Source organism: Delphinapterus leucas, chromosome 2 (genome assembly GCF_059928025.1).
Source record: "Delphinapterus leucas isolate spDelLeu-1000000601 "Yukka" chromosome 2, BTC_Dleu_Yukka2, whole genome shotgun sequence".
Lineage (NCBI taxonomy): Eukaryota > Metazoa > Chordata > Mammalia > Artiodactyla > Monodontidae > Delphinapterus > Delphinapterus leucas.
The window spans coordinates 154,898,310-154,922,385 of record NC_143130.1 but is presented as its reverse complement, the minus strand read 5'-3'; the positions used below and the strand labels follow the sequence as shown (position 1 = coordinate 154,922,385).

At 50.2% G+C, this 24,076-nt stretch overlaps 1 protein-coding gene across 1 annotated transcript; it reads left to right on the top strand.

Annotated features, from left to right (window-relative positions):
* Window positions 1-1,710: 1,710 nt before the first annotated feature.
* On the top strand, window positions 1,711-22,899 carry TGFB3 (transforming growth factor beta 3). The gene is made up of 7 exons (XM_022576510.2): window positions 1,711-3,189; window positions 10,590-10,753; window positions 11,046-11,175; window positions 16,285-16,392; window positions 18,147-18,315; window positions 20,511-20,664; window positions 21,593-22,899. Exons 1-7 carry the CDS (start codon window positions 2,703-2,705, stop codon window positions 21,749-21,751), a joined length of 1,371 nt encoding a protein of 456 aa, XP_022432218.1. The 5' UTR covers window positions 1,711-2,702; the 3' UTR covers window positions 21,752-22,899.
* The last annotated feature ends 1,177 nt before the right edge of the window (window positions 22,900-24,076 follow it).

The following is a 24,076-nucleotide window of genomic DNA, read 5'->3' as shown; positions in this document are numbered from 1 at the left end:
TATTGCATTTCCCACGGCCCTACTTCCACTTCTAGATGTGAAGTCCATAAGAGAATGGTTTTGTTTGCTTCGTTCACTGTTGCATCTACAGAGCCTAGAACAGTGCCTGGCATATAGTAGACGTCAAAAATATTTCTCAAATGATAGCTGAATTCCAGAGTCAGTAGAGCACAGTAGTTAAATGCATAGACTCTGGCAATAGATGTCCTGGGTCCAAATCTCAGTGTTGACACCCACTGACTCTATGACCTAAAAGTAATTCAAAAGCAAGTTACCTTAAGCTTTCTACACTTAGGATTCCTCATGTTTTATGCAAATAAAAATAATGTCTTCCAAACCAGAGAGCCCTTTTTAAATATCACCTCCACCACTCACAAGCAGTGTAGCCTCTTAAATGGGTCTATGCCTCACTGTCCTCAACTTAAACTGATCAACCAGGGCCCTGGAAATGCAGAAAATCTCCCTTCAGTTAGTGGCCTATGAGCCAGGGGCAGGAACCAGACCTCGCAGGAAGGGTCTGGAAGGCTAGGGCGAGGTGGGATGGGGTGGCAGGGAGCAGCGCTGAGTCCCAGGAAAGTGATCAATTCAGAGGCAATCCTGGGGACGGGCTCGGGCATGGTGGCTTGCCCTCCCTAAGCTTTTGATGGGAAAAGACCTAGAAGCTTAGTTTGAGAAAAGGAACGAAAGAGAAGAGAAAACCTCCCCTCACCCATCTGGGAAATGGGCTCGGGCCAACTGCTGACTCTGCGCTGGTTGGCGCAGCTCCCCGCGGAACCCTCGGCGGGGAGGAAGGCCGAGAACATCTGGAGGACATTTCTGTGAGAGGGGCTGCAGAGTGGGACTCCGGGAAGGGAGAAGTGCACTTGTACGCACGTCGGGCCGAGAGGGAGGCTGTTCCCCAGGGCACTCGGTCTTGTTTTCCTCGTCCTCTGTCGCGGCCCCTTCTCCCCAGGCCCCCAGCCTCACCCCCCAACCCCCACCCCCGGCCCTCCCGGCCTTCCCGGCTCCGACCCGCGGAACCTCCTTCACTGGCGGCCTCGCCTCGCCAGAGGGCACCCTTGATCTGCCGGAAAACGCCACCATTTTTCAATGCCCCTGGAGCATCTCCAAGCTTCCGCGAGCCACCCGACTCCAATCTTGTCAATGAAGAATCGGGGCCAGGATCGCCGCGGGGCCGAACCCAGTTCCAACCCTGCTCCCAGGCCGGGCGTCAGCCGCACCGAGGGTGGGCACGGCCGCCCCTGCCCAGGCCCCGCGCGCTCGCCGGCCCCTGCCCAGTGTCCCGCCAGGCCCGGGGGGCGGCCTGGGCGGGGGGCCTGGGAGGGAGCAGAGACGCGCCGAGGAGAGGACGGACTGACAGCTGGCGAGAGGGCGAAGGAGTTGGGGTAGAAGGAGGGAGGGGATTCATCGGAGTAACTTTCCAGAAAAACAGTCAACGTGTAGCAGGAGTGACTCCAAGAGGGTAAAAAAAGTTCAGTTACCACGTCGATCGAGAGGACTCGCGAAGTATTTTTCAAATGGGCTCGGCTTTTCCTGTGCCTGTTTAAAACATTAAAATCGTGCCGCAAAAGAGGCTGCGTGCGCTGGTCCCTCCCCCCACCCCTCCCCCCACCTCACCCCCACCTCCCCTCGCCCCCTTCCACCACACCCCCCCCCCGCCCCGGGCCAGAAACGTCATGGGAGGGAGGTATAAAATTTCAGCGGAGAGAAATAGAGAAAGCAGTGTGTGTGCATGTGAGTGTGTGAGAGAGAGGGAGAGGAGCTAGAGGGAGAGGGAGAGGGAGAGAGAGGGAAGCTGGAGGGAGAGAAAGGGAGGGAACCAGAAAGCCAAGTCCAAGGGAATGAGCAAGAGAGGCGAGAGATAGGGGAAGAAGCATGAGAAAGGAGGAATAACAGCTTTCCGGAGGAGGCATGCAGTGAACTGGCTTCTATTTTCTTTTTCTTTTCTTTTGTATCTTTTAAAGAGAAGCAGGGAACAGAAGCAATGGCCGAGGCAGAAGACAAGCCGAGGTGCTGGTGACCTGGGCGACCAAGTGGATTATTGGGGCTGCTCTCCAGGGGCTGTCCCCCCTGCCTTCCAATTGCACATAAGCCCACATCCCAGCCAATGAAGATGAGAGACAGCGTGAACAGAGTCATTTAGAAAGCCCCCGGGGAAGTGTAAACAAAAGAGAAAGCATGAATGGTGTGCCCGAGAGACAAGTGTGTCCTGTGCTACCCCCATCTTTAGCTGGGCCAGCAGCGGCCTAGCCCTGCCTCTCCCCACCTACTCACTGGTGATCTTTTTTTTTTTTTTTTTTTTAAATTTTTTTTTCTTTTCTTTTCCATCCTCTTTTCTTATTCTCCTTCAGGGCAAGGCAAGGATTTTGATTTTGGGACCCAGCCATGGTCCTTCTGCTCCTTCTTTAAAATACCCACTTTCTCCCCATCGCCAAGCGGCCGTTTGGCAATATCAGATATCTGCTCTATTTATTTTTACCTAAGGAAAAACTCCAGCTCCCTTCCCACTCCCAGCTGCCTTGCCACCCCTCCCAGCCCTCTGCTTGCCCTCCACCTGGCCTGCTGGGAGTCAGAGCCCAGCAGAACCTGTTTAGACAAATGGAGAAGAAACCCAGAGCTTCAAGGCACACAGTCGGCTTCTTCGTGCTCAGGGTTGCCAGCGCTTCCTGGAAGTCCTGAAGCTCTCGCAGTGCAGTGAGTTCATGCACCTTCTTGCCAAGCCTCAGTCTTCGGGATCTAGGGAGGCCGCCTGGTTTTCCTCCCTCCTTCTGCACGTCTGCTGGGGTCTCCTCCTCACCAGGCCTCGCAGCCCCCGGGCCTCTCTCCCCTGCTCACGCATGAAGATGCACTTGCAAAGGGCTCTGGTGGTCCTGGCCCTGCTGAACTTTGCCACGGTCAGTCTCTCCATGTCCACTTGCACCACCTTGGACTTCGACCACATCAAGAGGAAGCGGGTGGAAGCCATTAGGGGACAGATCTTGAGCAAACTCAGGCTCACCAGTCCCCCCGATCCATCGGTGTTGGCCAACATCCCCACCCAGGTCCTGGACCTTTACAACAGCACCCGAGAGCTGCTGGAAGAGGTGCACGGGGAGAGGGGAGACGACTGCACTCAGGAAAACACTGAGTCGGAGTACTATGCCAAAGAAATCTATAAATTCGACATGATCCACGGGCTGGAGGAGCACAGTAAGTCCAAATTCCCTCTGGGGTGTCTGCTCTGGAGGGTCTGACCTGGAGTGGGGAGCTCCACAGAGGGGGGCCTAGCGGTAGCCACACAGCAGGGTGCCCCGGGTTCACCCGCACCCGGCTGGGGAGGTGCGATGCGCAGCTGGGGCTGGGTAGGTGGGTGGGGAGGGAGACAGAGGCATTCTGGTAAGAGACGAGTGCTGCTGGGAGGCCGGGGAGCCCCGGAGTTGAGCAGCTTGCTGAACTCACATCGTTGACCGACCTGAATTTGGAGTGACATTGCGCTGTCCCGTTAGCACGCGTGCTGTGGCACGTGTGGTCAGATAGGTGCATGTGGGTGCCATAAAGGGGCAGGGCTGGCTCTCTCATAAGAGAGGCCGTGCGGTTCCACGAGCTGGAGACCTCGGTCTTCTCCCTGCTTTTCACACCTCATTGTGACACGTCTCATGTTCTGTTTTTCCAGTTCTGGGGAAGAAGAGTATACCTGCCCCAAATTATTGTCTGTCCAGCTTTTTGAGGCCCAGGCAAGGGACAGCTTCTCGCTGCCTAGGCCCTTCAGTCCACACCATGCCTGTGACCCATGTGAGCTGTGTGCGTGAGGGAAGGGGATGTGCCTATGTTCACGTGGCTGTGTGCTTTAAAGCGATGTGTAGTCTGGCTTCGTACGGTACACAGATTCATGGGTGCAAAATGGGCGTCTTCCGGGCCCGTGGACACGGGGAAAGCGGGGATGTGGCTCTGGATGTGTAGATGACGGCCGGCAGCCCTTTTGTGTCTGCGTGTCAGGGGAAGAGTGGGTGGGAGGTGTGGCTGTGGATACAGAGGGGACGTGTGTCTGGGAGTGTGTCTTCCCAGGAAGCTCCTGTCTGTGCCGAGAAGCTGGGAGGCTTCTGGGCGAGACGTCTGTGTGTGTTTGTACACGTGTGGAAGTCATGTGTGTTTACTGAACGGGGATTTAAAAAACCTCAATACAACAGAGAGAGATTTGGCAGATGCTGAGAAACTGACAGCCCAGGAAGGAGGAATGTGAGCCACTCACAGGCCAGGGACTCTGGGAATCGCTCTGTTTGCTTTTCCTACCAGCAGGTGTCCTCGACGCCCAGGCTACCTCAGCCTTGGCTCACCTGAGAGGTGGGCAGTGCCCAGAGTGGGGGTGGGAGAATGGGATGGAACAGGCAAGGTGAGGGTGGTCAGCGGGGGTACTGCAGGGGCTGAAAGGAACCTGGCTAGAGAGAAGGAGGAGTGGGCAGCGGATGGATGGACCGGCTCTGGCAGAAGGTGCCAGAGGCCTCACCGGGAGCTGGCCCGTGCCAGGCCCAGGAGCCTGCGGTTGCTGGCGAGGGGCTCCCACTCCGGCTTCCTGTGGCTGCCTTAGGAGGTGGCTCCCGTGTGGGGTGGTGGCCGGAGAGTGAAGCACAGCTAGTGTTCCCTGGCCAGGGTTCTCTAGGTGAGGCTGACTCAGGGTCCTCAGGGGCCTATGGTTCCCAGAGGCACCAGCAGCTGAATGGCTGAACCCCCAACCCCCTGGGCACCCACAAAGGCAGGACATAGTGGCCAAACATCGGAGAAGGGTGGAAAGCTGACGCCTGCGGGAGAGGTGTGAGGAGAGTCCAGGGCAAGAGGAACAGACTCCGGGCCTTAAGGATCCGGGCCAGGAGGAGGAGTCCCGGGAAGAGGGATCTACGTCACCGGGGCCCACGCCGCCTGGAATCCCAAGCTGAGAACAAATGAGCCAGAGAGATGTAAGGGCACCCAGGTGTCAGTGGACATGTGTGCAGAGACTCAGAGTACAATTAGTGGACAGCCCTGGGGACAGCCAGGACAGGGCTGCACAGATGCTGGGCAGCCCTGGGCTGCAGCACCAGGACCTTCCTTGAAACTGCAGTAGGTGAGGGTGGCCCTGGGGCCACAGAGCCATGATCAGGCCAGGAAGAAACCTGGCACAGTGGGCAGGATGTGACTTGAGATATCATGAAGGGTCCGGGGCCCTGTGGGACACGGGTGATGCCAGTGAGCCTTGCAGGTGCAAACAGGAAGCAGGCCCAGGCTCTGCAGCTGTTGGAGGTGACACAGAGGCTGTGCAGACGCAGTCCTGGCCTGCCCTCCGGCTGGTCAGGTGTTGAGCCAGCCCCAGAGAGACAGATGCACGAGGCACACTAATTATAAAGAGGCAGTGGGCAGATGCAAACGTCTAACAGATGCTGAAAGGGAGCAGAGAGCCACCCTCCAAGGTCAGGGCGAGGGAAGCCTAGTGTCTAGAACTCCTGAGGGTGGGCCGGGGTCTGTGGGTGGGGCACTGGTAGGATCTGAGTGCCAGAGCTCCTGCTGCCGAGGTGATGAGATCACATTCCCTTCCACATTTCATCACTCCCAGCCCCTTCCGGTACCCGGTGGACAGGCTCTCAGAGGGAAGTGACAGCAGGAGCTGGGGCAAGGAGACAAGGGTGCCTGGAGTGCGAAGTGCAAGAAGGACTAACTTCCAGTGGTGTAGGAGAAAGGGCATCAAGGTGAGAGCAAAGAGGATAAGACCGTTCTCTGGCTCTGCCCTGTCAGATGGGTACCCTGATTTCCCTACTTTCCAGATAAGGAGACTGCAACATGCATCAATTAAGTGATTTGCCCCAAAAGAACCAGGGCTGTAACCTAGACATTCTCCCTAGAGAATGCATGCTGTTAAACAATAATGCAAAACATAAAATATGCATTGTAAGTCCCACCTTTAACCTTTGGGCTCCAAGAGAACTTTGGTTTATGATATGAATGAATCACACGTTGGACCAAGCAGGTGGGCATAGGAGCTATTATTGTATGTTAGTAACCCTGGTGGCAGATTGCTTAGGGATCACTGGGTGTGCTCTTTCTTAGCTCTGCCTATTTTTATGGCCTGCAGATTCATACTGCCACAAACGTTCTCCCAAATTCAACAAAAGTGTTTTCATTACCTGCTTAAGACTCCCAAGCAGGTTAAGCAACTATACCATGTGGAATTGAGCTAGTCACACCTCTGACCCTCAGTTTCCTCACCTGTAAAGTTAGAGATAATCTCTAAGCTCCCTTCCAGCTGAGACAATTCTTTGTATACATCTGGGATGATTCAACAGATCTCTGCTGGGGAGTGAAGGCAAGACTCATGTATATCTTATTCCTATATAATTCTCCAGGATTTTGCTATGGGAAGTGGGTAGAGGCTTTTGCTATGGGAAGTGGTGGGGAAGCACACAGCTTTTTCAGTGCTTTTGTCATCCTTGTTATCAAGATATCACCAGTGTAGGTGCTGTCTTAACTTCTGGCTTGTAATTATCTGTGTCTGGCAGGAGACTCTTGTTTTCATCCGAGGTCTGACGCTAAGACAACCAGCGAACCCAGAGTTCACGAGCAAAGAGAAAACGATATTTTAGCGTTTCTTTTCTGGATGCTACTTTTAGATCTTGTTCATTCTGAAAATTAAAAGGGGTTTCTTATTGAAAGAACTCATTTGATCTAAGTGCCAATGCTCTCTGCACGCTAGGTCAGTGTTTCTCCAAGTGTGGACTAGAGACTAGGTCAATGTGAAAAATGTGAATTCCCAGGCCCTAGCCTACCCTTACAGAATCAGAATCTCTGGGGGTGTCGTCTTGAAGTATCTGTATTTTTAACAAGCTCCGTATTGGTTTTTAAGTTCACTGACGCTTAAGACTCAGTGAGCGAGGGCAAAACCTTTCCTTAGAAGGCCTGCAAACACAAGAGCCCACAGAGCCCAGGCCGCTGATGCAAATGATCTAAAGGAAAGGCTGCAGCACAGGGACCATGACAAACTGCACAGGACACTTGGCTTCGGGGTCATGGAGAGAATAAGGTATATGGGGAGACTGGTGGCGGGGGGACTTGGAACTGCCCATGTCCCATTAAAGGAGGGCACCCACCACTCAGCTCCTGCCAATTTTTGCATTGGAGAATGTGGGTCCAGCATGACTAGATCTTAACTGCTTCCCAGAAGAGCAGAAAATCTTTCTGTGAAATTTCCCAACTTTTAACCTGGGCTTAAAATGTTTGTGGGCTTCTAATTCAAAATCTTACAAAACAATGCATTGGCCAAACAATATTTTAACGGGTTAACATTTAAAGGTTAACCTATTTAAAGGTTGAATCCTTAAAGCTGTGGTTTATCAGAACATCTGGATGCCATGGTACCCTTTGCAGAGCACTATAAACTGTGGTTCTCAATCCTGGCTACACATTAGAATCATCTGGAGATCTTAAAAAAAAAAAAAAAAAGCTCTGGACCCACCCGTACTCCAGTGAGGTAGTCAGAATCTCTGGGGATTAGGTCCAGGCATCATCTGTTTTTAAAGCTCTCCAGGTGATTCTAAGGAACAGCTAGGGTAGAGGAGCACTGCCACACTGATATATGTAGTCCCATCATTGGAACCAGAAGTAATTTTACTAGCAGAAATGATGAGCACAAGCAGAAGTACATCTAGGAGCCCAGGTGTCTGAAAGCATTAAAAAATGCCCGGTCTAAACATGGTCAGCTGTTTCCAGATTTTTCCATGAATACCCTGCATGAATATTCTTTGCTTAGTTTTCTCTCCCTATAGTAAAAAGGAGAAAATGGCACCCATTAATATATATACTTTGTGTGAAATAGAAAAAGTTGGTCATAATTTAACTTGTAAAGGTGGACCTCCTAGGCCAGCTCTCAATAATACTAGTGTTCTGCAGAAGCATGGCTTAATCACAAAACTGGGAAGTGGTTTTTGTCTGAGGCATAAGTTGGCACTCTAGCCCCATTTCATGGAATCCTGCTACAGTTTGTTGGTGAAATCACCCCTCCACTAAATGATCTCTGAGGTCCCCTCCAACTTCCAGAGTCTTTGCTTCAGTAAATGAGGTCAGAAGACCTGGGTTCAAATCCCACCTCTGCCACCTACTATGTGAGTGATCTCGGAAGAGTGATTTAACTTTCCTGATACTTACTTTTCTCATTTGTAAAATGATAAATTTTACTTATTCTCATTCTCCTCAAGGATTGTTAGAGGGTCAGATGAGTTAATAGAAGTTCTATGAAATGTAAGAGAGTGTTATTACATTTTGTTTACTTATTTATACTCTGGCTCATTCCACAAATTATTTAAAGCGTGGATTTAATTGTCAGGAAGATTATGTTTACATTTTACTTTCTCTCCTATACAGTTCTTTTAAAATCACTAATGATTGTGTCTGAGCTTTGCTTGCTAGTGTCAGTTTGCTTGTGTCAACTAATTCATGTGTGACCCTGGCCAAGACCCCTCTGGGCATGAATTTATCTGAACTGGGTTGCACTAGATGACCCCTAATGTCCCTTCTGAGTCTGTTAGAAATCTGTAGATCCCAGGGATAAAATATGACCTTTCCCATCCCCTTGAAATCTCCTTGAAATTCCCACCAAGAGGAGTCTAGCTTGGGGAACAGATATCTGATTGATGGGCTGGAAGAAACAAGGAGGAAGGGTGACGAGGCTGTCCTGAAGACCCTCTTGGCTCGTCATCCCCCGTCCCCTGGCTCCCCAGTGTCTTGCCCCCCAGTCTGACTCTCCTCGCTGGCACGGGCCATTTTCTGTTCCCCTTTTCTTTTTTATAGCAACGCACACACCGTGCTGACATATCTTTTATTCCCTCTTTCAACAGTTACTGGAGGTACTAGTCTAACTGAAGCCATATTGATGACAGCTCCTCTGAGACCCAAGTATGTCAGTACTTGAGAAGGTTTCCCTTCCAAGGAGCTCACCCATGTCCAGAGGGTTACAGACTTGCAAACTCAAAAATTAAACGGCCATCATGATCCCTCTTTCTGGTTTCATCCGAAATGGTTTAAGGAATAGTTGGCAGTATTCATTCTTTCAAAGCCAGTTATTAATCAGGGCTTCATTAGCTAGCATTCACACATTTGTTCTCCCAACATCTGTTCCATTAATTTTCTAAGAACCAGTGTCAGACCCACCAGATGGCAATTTCCAGAAACACTCACTCATCCTTTCCTACAGCTCAGTAGCGCATGTGCCTGTGTCCAGGCCTCTGATCTCCCGCCCTGTCCATGACTTCCTAAACCCCCCCTGGGGTGATTATGGGCTTGTTCCAGCCGTGTTCATTATGTGTGGAATCTGGGTCTCTGGGCTTGAGTTTCAAGTTCTGGCTATTGTTACCACTTGTGTAGAAAGTTTTTCTCTGGGTGTTAATGCTGCTCAGACCTTGAGGTTGTAAAGAAATGACAGGATCTTCCTGTCTCCTTTATCTGGCTCTGAGGGGGTGGGAAAGAGCACGTGCAGCCTTCTGTCTTGTGGATGGAGGTTCAGAGGACAGCAGGGTGACAGAGGCTGGCATAGCGTGTGCTGTCAGGGAAAGTAACCCTTAGAGAGACAGGAGCCAATGGTGATAGACCGGCTTAGTCTGAAGAAACATCTGGGGGGTCTGCCAGGCTCCAGACGTGTGGGCTCCTTGTCACACCAGTGCTGTCTCATTAGATCCAGAGTGTCACTTTCTGTGACTGCCTACTGTTAATAATATAAAATCCAGCCCCTCGGTCTGACGTTTCAGCCTCCCCACAGGTGGACCCCAATCTACTGTCTTGACCTTGTCTCACGGGCTCCAGCCTGGCTGCTTCAGGTCCCTCTTACTCACGTGCGTTTGCTCCCCTCCCTGCCTGTGCTTCCAGCAGTCCTTTCCTGTAAAATTCTTTCCTCTGCATCCTTAGACCCTTTCCTCCTGCAGGACCCAGATCAAATAATCACCCAGATTAAATAATCACCACTTCCACGAAGTGCTCTCAACCCTCTCCCTCCTCTGACCTGTTTGCAGCGACTCCTAGGCTTCTCCAAAGGCCCTTAGCACTTTCCCTCTGGTCCTGTTGTTTGGTCCATGTACTAACAGCCTCCCCTGGATATTAATCTCCTTGAAGGCAGGGGCCCTGTCTCTTCCTTTTCGCTTCCCAGTGTTAGCCTGTGCTTGGCACACAGTATTTGTTCACTGCATGTCTGATGAATGAATGAATGCCTGAATGAACAAACGCATGAATGAGTCAACTAGCTAACAATGATTAAACTGCTAGAGGAAATTGCTGATATCACTGGAGAATCTGTATTTTCTAAAAGAGTAGGAAAGCAGGTTGGAGAGCCTGCCAGAGTGGGGATGGCGAGGTGAGGGGTTGGAGGGGCCAGTTGTTAGTGCCATGTCCTGGGACACCATGTCCTGCTTCACCATGAGGCCTGTGTGTGGTTCCAGGGCCACCCCGGATCTTCCTTGGGTTGCCACCTTTAGGTCCGAGGCCTCAAGCTTCTAGAGAGGTCACAGGTGGAACCCTGGCCCCTTGGTGAGTGTCCGCTGGCGGCACACTGTCCCTGTGGGTCTCGCTCATGCTGTGCCTCCCCCCACTGCTCTGCCTCCTAGATGACCTGGCCGTCTGTCCCAAAGGAATCACGTCCAAGATTTTCCGCTTCAACGTGTCCTCAGTGGAGAAAAATGAAACCAACCTGTTCCGAGCGGAATTCCGGGTCTTGCGGATGCCCAACCCCAGCTCCAAGCGCAGCGAGCAGAGGATTGAGCTCTTCCAGGTGAGCCCCCTCCCAGGACAGACACCACTCAGGCGGGAAAGCTGGTTCCTTGGCCAGATCGGGCCTCCACGCTGCTCAGAGTTCAGCAGACCTGGGTGTGAATCCTAGCTCCTCTGAGCCTTAGTTTCTGTATCTGTGTCTGTCGTTAAGAGGATTAAGACTTAACCGAGGAACTCAAAGGAACATTTAAGAAGTCTTAGTTTGCTGTTGCTGCCCCTCTCCGTCCTCCTACATCATGACACGTGGGTGCCCTGTCCTGGCCTCGGGACTTATTCCTTCCTCTGCCCTGTAGATCCTCCAGCCGGATGAGCACATAGCCAAGCAGCGCTATCTTGATGGCAAGAATCTGCCCACGCGGGGCACTGCTGAGTGGCTGTCTTTCGACGTTACAGACACTGTGCGTGAATGGCTCTTACGAAGAGGTAGGTGGACTCAGGATGAGCATTTTAGAAGGAACCTCAGGTCTCTTGGTCCTTCATGACACAGAGGGAAGAGGCCAGAACTAGGGGAGACACAGATCTGGGTTCAAAGCCTAGCTTTGCCAATGACCTGTTGTGTGTCCTTTATTCGTTCACTCAACTGATATTGACTAAATGCTCACTCTGAGCCAGGCCCTGGGGATTCAGCAGTGAACCAGGCAGGTGAGGTCCCAGATCTCTTGGGGCTTTCGGTGGGAGAGACACGTAGTAAACAAGTAAACATATTGATGAATAAGACTTTTATATATATTATAGTGATAAGTACCAGGAAAAACAGAAAGAGGGCAAAGTGATAATGACTGGTGGAGTCCAACATCAGATGTTCAAGGAGTCTCTATGAAGAAGGAATTTGTGCACTGAGATATGAGGGACAAGAAAGACCCAGTCTGTGAAGGTCAGGGTAAAGGATGTGCTAAGCAAAACCAGCGAGAAGCAGCAGGAGCCTGACTGGTGTGGCTGCAGCAGAGTGAGCTGGGGGGGTCAGAGAGGAGCCGGAGCCATATGATGTAGGACCTGTAAGGCCACGGTCAGGTGTCAGGACTTATTCCAAGTGTGATGATGAGATGTCCTGGGCGGGTTATAGCAGGGCTGGGGATGTGGGGGTGAGGTGATTTGGTTTACATCTTTCAAAGACCCTCTGGTTGTCATGAGGTCAAGGGAAGAAGTTAGGGGCCGTTGTAGCAGCTCATGTGACAGCAACATGGGCTTCGTCCGGGGCGGTAGCCGTGTGTATGGAGATGATATGGATTTGTTCTGTATTTTGGAGGTGGAGCCAATAGGACTGACTGGTGATTAGATACGGGGTGAGAGGACACAAGAGGAGTCTAGATGACTGAAGATTTTGGGCTGAACACCCATGTGGTAACGCATTGAAATAGGGAGGCTGGGAGAAGAGCAGGTTTGGGGGCAGGTTCCATTCTGGCCGATTAAGTTTGAAAGGCCTGGCAGTCATCCAGGTAGAGCTGTCCAATAGGCATATCCAACTTCACATGTCCCAAATCTCTCACCCACTCGCTCTGCTTCCTCACCTGGAAAACAGGTAATGGTGTCTTCCCTTCATGCCTCACAGAGCTATTTTAAGGATCCACTGTAGTTAAGGGAACTTCCAAGTTTTCGGCCTGTTATGGGAGAGTAAGCTTTTATTAGGTCAGACGAGGAAATGGAGGCCCAGAGAAGTTAAGTGGCTTGACCAGAGTCATCCAGCCTGGATTAGAACTTGAGTCTCCTGATGGACAGTCATGGTGCCTCATGGCATCACGCTCTGCTATTTCTTCCCTCCTTTGCTTGGTGGTACTGCCTGGTCCGGTGCTCAGCGGGTTGAGGGTATCTAAGGCGGTCCTGTCTGTTCCTCGTATCCCCCTTGTGAAGAATTTTCTATTCTCATCAGTTGCTGGGGAGCCACAGTCCATCCATCCACATACTGATACCCAGAGTCCCTTGGGCAGGTGGGTCCTTCCTTGTCCTCAGTGTTTTAGGAAATTAGGGGTTGAAGCTCTAAGGCAGAGATCACAAACTGGTTGGCCTACCAATATTGTTTTAATTTAACTAGTGGTCGGCAGTTTTTGTTTTAAAGTCAGGAGATTTCACATAAAACCTAGACTTCTGGCTTTTCTTGACAAATGGGAAGATTTCCTGGTAACAATCCAGCAGAGGTGAGTAGGCCCACCTCTTGAGGCAGGGCATGCATTCTTCATGTCACCACAGGCCCTGCCATTCCCCAGTGTTTCCCAAGAGTGCGGCTGGCAGTCCAACTCAGCGTGACACACTGGCTCGCTTTGCTCACTTACATAACCTGCCGGGCTCTGTAGGCATCTGAGCGTGCAGGTCCCCATCTGAGGGGCAATAACCTGGTGGCTGAGTTGGCAGATAGGGGGCTGGAGGTCCTGCCTCAGCTCCAAGGGTACTGGGATTTCCCTCCTATCTCCCTGACTGAGCATGAAGGCAAAAACCTGGGAGAACCCATGTGCACCAGCTGACAGCAGCACTGTGGGAATTCTGACTCAACTCCGCCTAGAGCCCGACATGGCTACAGAGAGGAGAGGCTGGGGAAATGAATCTCTCAGCTTCCCTGTCTGATTTTGATCAGCTCCACCTGGATTTCTTTGAAGCCCTGGGCACTTGAAGGAGTTATTATTTTCACAGCTGCAGAACTCAATGAGAAGTTTGCACTGAGAATGATTTCCATCCTCCTTGAGACATCAAAAAGATAATTTCGTAATAAAACCTATGGGTTCCCCACCCACCGTCCCCACCGCTGCCAATTCTGAGGTTAGCTCTTCACTGGAACCTTCAGTTCCCGCTCTGGCCGACGCTGCCCACCCCTCGCACGGGGGAGTCATACACAGACCTTTACTTCTGCAGAGCTCCTGAGTCTCTTGAGGGTTCTTGGCCCCAAACAAGGCAGTAAATGGACTCCAAATGGAGCAGTTGGCGGTGTGGACTGTGAGGAAACTGAGTCACATATACGGTCTTGTATTAGTTCAGCAAACATCTAAGAGCCTACTGTGCACCGGTTCCCAGGCTGCTTTCTGGGCCCAGAGCCGGCTGGAGCCCTCTCCAGGGCTGTGGGCCCAGGTCTTCACACCCCTGTGCTATTGTTCCACACAATCTGTGGCTCCCCTGTGTGCAGAGCCTGGCCTCCCCAAGCAGGCCGGGCAGGGAACACGCCCAGCGCCATGGCTCAGGACAGGGGGCACACTGGGAATACACAGGCGTTTTGTATCTCAGTGACTGTGTGGGCATCTACCTTGATGGTCCCGGCTGGGCTCTCTTTGGTCCCTCTTTGTCTCTAACAATTAGGAGCGTGGCTCTGATATCAGGCTGCCCGTGTTTGAATCTTGGTTCTACCACTTACTGGTTGGATACCTCGGTCAAGCCATTTAATTTCCCTAAGTCTCAGTGTCCTCATCTGTATAATGCGGGGAGGGGGTAATAATAGCTCCTGCTTTGTAGGATTAGTATGGAGATTACGTAAATGACTTAATGCACACATAGTCTTAGAGCGGTGCGTGACATGTAGCAACACTCAACAAATGTTGGTGGTTATCGTCATCATTCTCTGAGCCCTCTACCTAGACAGAGCCTGCTGGCCAAGCCAGGCACCATCACACACACACTACCTGCACCCTAACCCTAACTCTCCCCAACACATCTGTCTGCGTCTTGACTTTCTAACTCACAGACTCATAGGACTTGTCCACTCTAGGTCTCTCCCGGACTACTTAAACCTTTCTGGGTAATAGGAAGTGTACTATGTTTTATGTAGCCTGTTTCAGCTACTCTAGCTCCTTCTTTCAGCCACCTTAAACCAGAAAGAGGACACTCCTTATACATCCCTCTCTATTCACTTCTTGTTCTCCCTCTGGGGCTCAGCTTCCTTGTTATATTGGCCCCTCCCCAGCCCACCAAAGCTAACCTGGGACAGAAATCTTCAAGCTCAGCAGGTGTCAGTGTGTCCCAGAGGCTGCCCTGACTGGGGGAGAACAAACAAAGCTGGGATCTAGAGTTTATGGGAGAAGGGATTGGGCTGGTTTTTAACTAGTAGAACTGGGACATCCAGGTCTGCCTTTTGCTGACTGGAATCTCTGGGCTTGGGCCATTCTGCGCATGAGAAGGGTGCTGAGGAGGCCTGGACTCTGGGGTTTTCCCTGCTGACATCAGATTTCTGGAAGACCCCAGGTTGGCCCCAAGGCTGGATGCTCACACAGAACTAGGGTGACCTCCAAGAGCAGGGCATCAATCAGATCCCTGAGGCGCTGACCCTGACTTCAGAGGTCATACCCCCACGACCTCTCCCATACCTGACCATAGCTGGCTGCTGCCCCGGATCAAGAGAGCTTCCCCGATTGAGTCTTACCCACCAGGACGGACATGATACCAGACTACCTGGTTTCCCTGCACAAAACTACTGGATTCAGTTCAAATTTTTCATTCCTTATTCCTCCTTTTTTTCCTTCCACTTTATGCAACCCCTTTAACTAGTTTCCTTGCTTTCCCAATTTTAGTTACCAAAATACCCGATCCCACAGCCAATAGGAGAAAGGGCCAGAGCTGGCCTTTTTGCCCCCACAACATCAGCCACCAAACCCTTGTGCCTCCAGGCTTCCTCACACTTGTTTTCTCCGAGCTCATGCCATCTGGGCCCTCGGCCATGGCCCTCTGCCTTCTCTTCCTGCCTGTTCTCTAATTTCACAACCGTCTTCCTGAGCCAGTGGCTGTCCTCAGTGAGCCATCCACAGCCCCGCTGGATACATTTACAACTCCCCCGTTAAGGTGAACAAGGATTGCCAAAGAAGAAACTCTAAGTAATCTTGACCTCATCATGTCCTTGTTCCTGAAGGAAAATATAGCCAAGCATAACTGAGATTTGCATCTTATCTCCTCTGGAATCTACCTCTCTCTGTCTGTCTACAGTTGTAGCCCTGGTAGAAATGGTGGCCTCTTCCACCTTACCGATTCTGCTGCTTGCTTGCTGGAGACCTTGCTCTAGCCTTGCTTTCTGAATTTTAATCCTAGAGCTCAGCCTGTGCCCCTTCCTCCCATCTTGTGGCCTTTTGAATCACAGCCTCTCTACCCCACAGTTCTTTAGTTTTCCCCTTTCCCTGGTCTCTTCCAGGCACTCTGCCTCTCTCCTCCGTCCTTTCACAGCTAGAATATCTCCTCTCTCAACCGACATGTATGGGGTGTGACTGGTTTTCTCCTTTCCTGTACCCTCATCCTTTTGCCCCCTAGTAGGCTGGTGACATTTTTTTTTTTCCTAAACCATTCTTTGAAAATAGATGACTATGAAAATTCTCCTTCATGGTGCCCACTAGTTTATGCCTCCATTTGGTTGTTTGTAACATGACAGAAATTTGTGGAATGTGGCAGCATGAGCGTGAAAGTCTGCTATCGCCTTGGAAGCACTTTCTGTCACCTGTGAGCCTCAGTCTAACTCAGTTCCTATGACTGCCTGTGGCGGCAGAAGCCCTGGCTCTTCTGTGTGTGACTGGTGGGTACCCTTCTTCATCACACAAACTGCTTTTCTCACCATTGCTGTGTCTTATTTTGCAGAATCCAACTTAGGTCTGGAAATCAGCATTCATTGTCCATGTCACACCTTTCAGCCCAATGGGGATATCCTGGAAAACATTCAAGAGGTGATGGAAATCAAGTTCAAAGGTAACAAAATGGATGTGTATATGGTAGAATGGGTGGGGGAGTTCATGAAGCAAGACAGAACAGGAAACCCCTACCAGACCCCAAGGAAAGGAACCAAGTGAGCTCCCGCACGGAGATGGCCAACTGTTTTGCACTTGAGGGATTCTGCTTTGTCCCAAAAGCAGGAACTCTCTATTCTATAGAGAAATACATTAGCATCTGGAAGACAGTGTTATGCTAGTAAGAGCCGTGAAATCATGTAGGCAAGCTGGTCCACTTCTCTGAGCTCAGTCAGCAAACTGGGGATGACAGTACCTCTTTCACCAGGTTGTCATGAAATCAAATGCGATAACGAATGTAAAATAGAGTGCATGGATGCTCAGCAAATGATAGTTGTCTTTGCTTTCCCTAAAAGAAATGAACTTTGGTGGCTGTGAATACGAGCACTCTGACTATTGGGCTTTGCAGATGTCGCAGAGCCCACGCGATCTGACATCCGGGTTTGAACGACTGCTTTGGGCCTCAGGGTATTTGCATTGAGGGCAAAATAGTTGAGAGTCATTTCTGGTTTTCCAGTCTGTTTCCAAGGCACTCAGCCTAGACAGTCTCTGGATTCCAGGGAAGTACTATTTTCCTTTCTAAGCTCTGTTGTGGGTGACTGAGGCACACCTGAGGCCAGGAGGTTTGTCAAGGTCAAACCAACCAATTCAAAGCCTGAGGTCAGAGGCGTGTCTGGAAAAAGGTACAGGCCTCTCTTGACTCCCAGCCCTGAGCAGTCCTTTGACCCTTCATGGGCCTTATTTCAGAGCCTAATTTTTTTAAAAGCACATCATTTGACATCCTAATCACAGAAACTCAGAGCTCAAAAGACCTTGGAGTCCCTACCTGCAGCCCGGGTTGGGTTGAAATCCTCCCACTTCACTAATCGTTATCTTGTTCATAAAGATTTTCAGAAAAAGAAGTTTGAGGTCCAGCTTCCCATTTATCTTCCAGTCCCAGTGCCCCTGCGTGAGGTCCAAGTCCCTCCTGTCACCATGCAAATTCATCTCCTCACGTTCCTATCCCTGGTAGAGATGGACCACAGCCAGCAGCTGGCCGTCGCAAAGTAGATCTTCTTTTACTTGAGACTCTAATTCAGTTTTCAGTCTTTGCAGATGAAATGGCAAGTTTCCTTTCCAGTTTGTCTGCTAAGCTGTTCACCATACACTTCATGATCTTATCTGAGTTTTATAGAGAAAACACTTTTGAAACTATAAGTGCAATGCGAATATTAACAATTATTCATTCTTGTTCTTCTGGCTCCCATTCAAACTGTCTTAAATTGTGACACCTGAAATCATAGGTAGGACTTCTGTGCTATTTTTGACCAATTCAGATTATAAGAGGAAACTCATATCCCAAGCTCTAAGTCTCAGAATCTAAACTGACAGCTCAAAAAAATGTGTTAGAGCTGCCTAGTGACAAGGATGCTTCATGAATCCCTGTGGATTCCCCAGGAAGCATCTCGGGAAGGGCTCTCTGCCCTCTGAAGGACGTATGCACAGGAGTCACGAGGGGGTCTGACCGGGGGCATCTTGTGCGTCCCTAGATACCGGTTCCTCCACCCAGTCTTCCCCTTCCTGCAGCTGGACGTTAGCATGAAGCTGCATCTCACCCACCCCTTCCTTGTAGACCCCACTGTCCCTCCTCCTGAACAGTGGGGGGATGGGATGAGAAAGCAGCAGCCACCCTGCCTTCCCTAGACAGGAGACCATCATCTTCCTTCCCTTCCACAGGTGTGGACAGTGAGGATGATCCAGGCAGAGGAGATCTGGGGCGACTGAAGAAGAAAAAGGAACACAGCCCTCATTTAATCCTCATGATGATTCCCCCAGACCGGCTGGACAACCCAGGCCAGGGAGGTCAGAGGAAGAAGCGGGCCCTGGACACCAATTACTGCTTCCGGTAAGCCTGGGCTCACGCAGGACCCACAGACTCCTGAGACAACATTGATTGCACGCCTTCTATGTGTCAGGCCCAAGGCCTAAGCCACCCCCAACTGAGGGTCCCTGATGCTCTTCACAAACATCTCCCAGGAATGGAGATTTAGAACCTCTTATAAATCTTTTTCTGGGAGCCCCACTGTTTTCCCACAGCCCAGCCCTGTAAGGGCCTGGACAAAGTAAAGGAGGAGGAGAGAGTTGCTAAAACGGTTTGGATTAGAGGCTTGGCCTCTCCATGGTTTTCATGCTTTAGAATACTTGTAGGGTATGTTTGTGTGGCAGGGAGATTAATGCAGAGATTTCCATTAAAGAAGCGCTCAGTTCCCTGTGAAGGGTCCAAGGATGCTACTGGATGAGGGAAAACAGGACAGTCTCCATTTGCAGTGGGGAATGTGAGCTAGGGAAATTATGAACTAATTTGGAAATAGTTGGGTAGCCATTGTAAAGAGATTAAAAAATAGCATCTTATTTAGGAATACTTTAGTTTCTCATTTATAAGGGAGGGGGATTAAGAAAGCACACACAGCAATTACTGAAAGGTAGAAAAAGACCACATCCATGAGAAGGTCTGAAAGATAAAGTGCTTTAAGGAATTTGGAACAAGGACCTCATCTATGGATGCAGGAAAGGCTTCTGAAGGGTGTGGAATTTGAGCCGAGTCTTCAAGGCTGAGTGAGGCTTGAGCATGTAGGGATATGGGAGGAGGAAGCACTTTGGGTAGAGGAAGGCGCACGAATGGGTCAGCTTGGCTGGAGAGGAGGATGCCCGAATGGAGCTGGGGAGGATGAAGTGGGAAATCTTTAGATCTAAAGCCATGTCTTCTGAGGAACAATGGAATGAACCGGGGATGTTGAGCTTGCGGAACAGAAGGTATAGGAAAGGCAGCGTGGTTGCCTCCGACTGAAGGCTGGCATGTAGATTTGTTCTGTGTGGCTCTCAGTCAGTTAGGAATGGATGTTCTTGGCTGCAAGTGACAGGGGCTTAAACCACAGGGGATTTCCTCTTCATAAGAAGCGTGTAGCAGCAGGCCCAAGGTTGGTCTGGATGCTTACTTATGCCACTGAGGACACAGGCTTTCTCTCTCTCCAGTCTGCCACGCTCAGTATGTTGGCTTTTCATCCCCTTGTTTATGGTCACATAGCAAGACTGCTAGAGCTCCAGGTATCCTGTCCATGCTCAAGACAAGAGGAGGGAAGGAGGTAACCAGCAGCCTTCCTCTTCCATCTGTGACTTATAAAGAATCAAATACCTGTGCCAGAATTTGCCCTCGCCCACTGCATACTTCTGCTTATGTCTGATCGGTCGTTGCTGGGTTACATGACCATCCCTACCTGCAAGGGAGGCCAGGAAAACAAGTATCTGGTGTTCCAGACTGTAATGGGCGGTGGCAAGAGAGAAGGCAGGGTAAGAATGGCTCTTGAGTAGAAAAGTGAGAATGTCTGCCACGGTTTACCCTCGGAACCCACAAGAAGCCAGATTTTGGCCAATAGTTGCCTTTGGAAGTAGCAAGTTCTAGGTCTCAGCAGGTACTGAAGGACAGGCCAGATGCCCACTTGGCAAGGGGTATTGCCAAACGGATTTCTGCAGGCAACGGAATTGAAGTGGCCTGATAATCACATTTGGGGTAATCTAGGAATCATGAATCTAATAGAAGGATATGTCTTGTTTGGATTCAGTAGCCTCTAGACTTAGACCAAGCAGTCATTTACTATAGTACATAAGTGCATAAGCTTAGAGTTTATTTCTGGTTGGGTGCACATTAGGCAGGTAACAATAAAACCAACCTCAACAAAGTCGGGTTTGCTAGTAACATTCAGTGCTTGGTTTTATGTGGAACACTTCAAGTCTTTGTTTTGATTCACGCTGTAAAAGGGGCATGGCCACTTCTGCCTTTTTTCTCTTCTTCATACGTTATCTATGTATGTGTATGTGCACGCCTACTATGTCCTTGGGATTCTGGTCTTCAACAGAGGAAAACGCTTTTATAGTTAGCACAGCTCAGTGCACTCGAACCTGGGAGTCCACTGATTAGAGCCACCTCTTATGATGACCAGGAAGGACTCCAAGTGCAAATATGAGGGCTATTTGTGAAGTTTTTTATGTTGGTGATTTCCTTTTAGGTTGATTTTTAAATAATTTCCGTTGTCGTTGTTGTAGCAATCTGGAGGAGAACTGCTGTGTGCGCCCTCTCTACATTGACTTCCGACAGGATCTGGGCTGGAAATGGGTCCATGAACCTAAGGGCTACTACGCCAACTTCTGCTCAGGCCCGTGCCCATACCTCCGCAGCGCAGACACTACCCACAGCTCAGTATGGAACAGGGTCATGCCGCGTGGGGGGTGGGGCTAAGCCAAGTACGCGGATGCGCGAAGGGCTGCGTGTTGAACGAGCCGATGACGACCTGGGGTGTAAAATCCCTTTGGTGACGGTTCCGATCTTGGCACCCTGGTCCAACTCTAGTGGGCCACATCCTACCCTTTAAAATTCCTTCCCTAGTTTCACCCAGACTTTTGAGTTGCTTTGTCTATTTGCTTTTGTAATATGGAAATTAATTACTGTCACATGCCACCCCCTATGTCAGAGATGCACATGGCTGGCAAGGAATATTGGGGCCGAAAGGCCTCTACTGTTGGATAAAGAACTCTAATAATTCTGGCCTCTTGAATGTAGAAAAGTTATTTTAAAAGACAATGTAAAGCACACAGAAGAAGACTATATGAAACAAAGGGAAAGAGAGGGAAGTCCACGACCGAACCTAGCTTGTCTTTCCCTCAAGAGGAATCCAAGATAGGGCAGTAACTTGTGAAGCGTATTTCCTCATAGCTCCTTGTTTCTGCATCCTGTCTGGGGCTCTGTACTCTGGCACTGAGTAAATGGCTCAAGGCAGTGTTTAGTGAGAATGGTTCTCAACAAAGTGACCAGTTACGGCTAGGAGGAACCAATACAGGGGGGTTTCTTCACAGCCAAGAGAATTTCATGATCAATTCCAAGTCCCCCAGTTATGGGGGTTATGCTTAAACCGATAACGCTCAGACAAACGCCACGTGCTGCATCCCGTGTGGATGAACAGTAACCTGCCACTCACCCGAACTGGGTTCCGCCAGTTCCTCTGAAGTAGCATCAGTGGCCCATTTACCACGCGCTCAGTCTCTGGAGCAGCCCCTAGACCTTGTAGAGTCCCTGGGCCCCTGGCCTGAGGTTCGGCTTTCCAACCTCTCAATGATGCCTCCCTCCCCAGGTGCTGGGACTGTACAACACCCTGAACCCTGAAGCCTCGGCCTCCCCTTGCTGCGTACCCCAGGACTTGGAGCCCCTGACCATCCTGTACTATGTCGGGAGGACCGCCAAGGTGGAGCAGCTCTCTAACATGGTGGTGAAGTCCTGCAAGTGCAGCTGAGGCCCGCCTGCTACAGAGAGAGAGGAGGGATTGCCACTGCCTGCCTGCCTGCTCCTCGGGAAACACAAAAGCGATGGACCTCACCTTGAGGCCTGGCCCACAACCTTCAGCTCCAGGCAGATGGCTGAGATGGGGGTTCCCTTTTGGAACATTTCTCTTTCTTGCTGGTTCTGAGAATCACTGTAGTAAAGAAAGTGTGGATTTGATTAGGGGAAGGTTGAACTCTACAGAACACATGGATTTTCTGTGTCATAGACAGAGGTGGTGGGGACAGAGGAAGAGGGATGGCAAGTCGACACGTCGCAGGGCCATGGGATTTGGGATACCCTAGGGAGGAGGAAGGGCAGAGAATGGCCGGGGGGCCAGACTGGAAGACACTTGGAGCTGAGGTCAGATTGCTCATCCATCACTGCCCCACGTCTGCTCGAGGGGACCTGGATTACGTCATACAAGGCAAGTGTTTTTCTTCAGGCAGGTTCCCAAGACAAAGTCCCAGAATTGTATCTCACTACTTACCTGGGATTATGGACAAATCTGTTAGTTTTGCAAATTGTCCCCTGGACGTCAATCAGCATCAAGGGTCATTACGGGGTTGGGGGGGGAGGGCGGAATCCAGGTAATGCAGTTCCTGGGCCCTGTGGATATGCTGAACTCAGAAGCAGAGGGTGGGAATTAACCCTCTCTGGTCTGCCCCCTGGGTTCCTCCTCTCGCCTTCTTCCTAGATCGTATTTCTCCTTGGACATTTGGCTAGACACCTTCCAGGTCAGGGTGCACATATCTGGATTTTGGGTCTCTGCAGCCTTTGGGCATTATGGGTTTCCCCTCCTGACCCCCCGAGACCTTGTGCTCATCTGGTGTTCCTGGAAGCAGGTGCTACAACGTGTGAGGCGTGCGGGGAAGTTGCACAAGTGCCACACAATGACTTGGCCCCAGACGCATAGACTGAGGTATAAAGACAAATACAAATATTACTCTCAAAATCTTTGTATAAATAAATATTTTTGGGGAATCTTGGATCATTTCATTTTCTGGAAGATTGTTTCTAAACAATAAAAGCCTTATTCTAAGGTGTAAGTCTGACTCAATGTGTCCTTAATTACCCTCTTCTTAATTCCATGTTCACATCTAATGATCAGAGGTAACTGGAATCGGGGGCTGAAAATCTCAAACATGGAAACATTGCTGACCGTGAATTCCCCTGACAGTGACACGCTGCACTGCCTTCTGCCATCTGAGAGGGCTGCACTACTGTTTGTGTTCCCTTTCGTCTTGGATACATTATCCTCAGACACACAGAGGCAGTGGCTCAGATGTGCAGAAAGCATATGAATTTGACCTCCATTTATTTGTGGGCAAAGTCACTTGGGGTGATTTCACATATGGAAATGTGCTGGTTTGTACATTCACTATAAATTCAGTTGAGAATTAGAGAAACTGTCTGTGGCAAATGGCCTAAGAATATGAGGCTAATTCTGTTACCAGGTTGAGCCTAAAAGAGCTCACCAGGGACTCCTTTTCAGAGGATGGGCCTCTTGTCAGGGATTTGGGAACGGGGGAGGGCAAGAAAAGCGCAATCCCATAGTTCTCTTATGAGGTCATGGATGCCAGAGCAATGCAGCATTCTATTGTGGCTTCATGTCCACCTGAAGCAACCATCTGCAATAAGTGAGGAACCATCTAGCAGCTCCTGAAAAACACGTTCCTCTAGAAATTACTTTACCACTGGTCAAAAAGAAGTCTATCTGAAGCTAACATTTTGAAGGTGGAAGGATGTGTACAATATGCTCGTGTCTGGAGTCGTCCCAAATTAAACTCCTGAATTTGGTCACTGAGACTCTTTTCCTGCTTCACCTATGCTCAGGCAGTTCTAAGTGCTCCTCTCTCAGACTTCATCCTAGCGGCACCCATTTACTTCCACTCTATTTCAGGAACTATGTCCCTGCTGTAAAATCATATCTGGTGGCACTGTGCTCTATCTTACCCAAGGGAGCCAGTGGGTATGAAGAGGGGATGCAGCATGCCTAGCTCTTCAGCCATGGCCATAGCCAGCCCAAATTTCAGTCTATTCATTGATGGCAGTCCTTCTCAAATTTCAATGGGCAGAAGAATCACTCAGGTGCTTATTTAAAATGTACAATTTCAGGCTGCAGCTTTAGAGGTGACTTTAGAACTGGGGTAGGTCCAGCCTACCTAAAAACTGTATTTTGAGAAGCAGTGCCTTATACCTGACATCGTTGGTCCTTGAGGCTTAAATGAGGAAGAGGGAAATAATCTTACAGGGCCTAGAATAAACATTTTTTTTTCTTTTTGGCCGCACTGCGGCA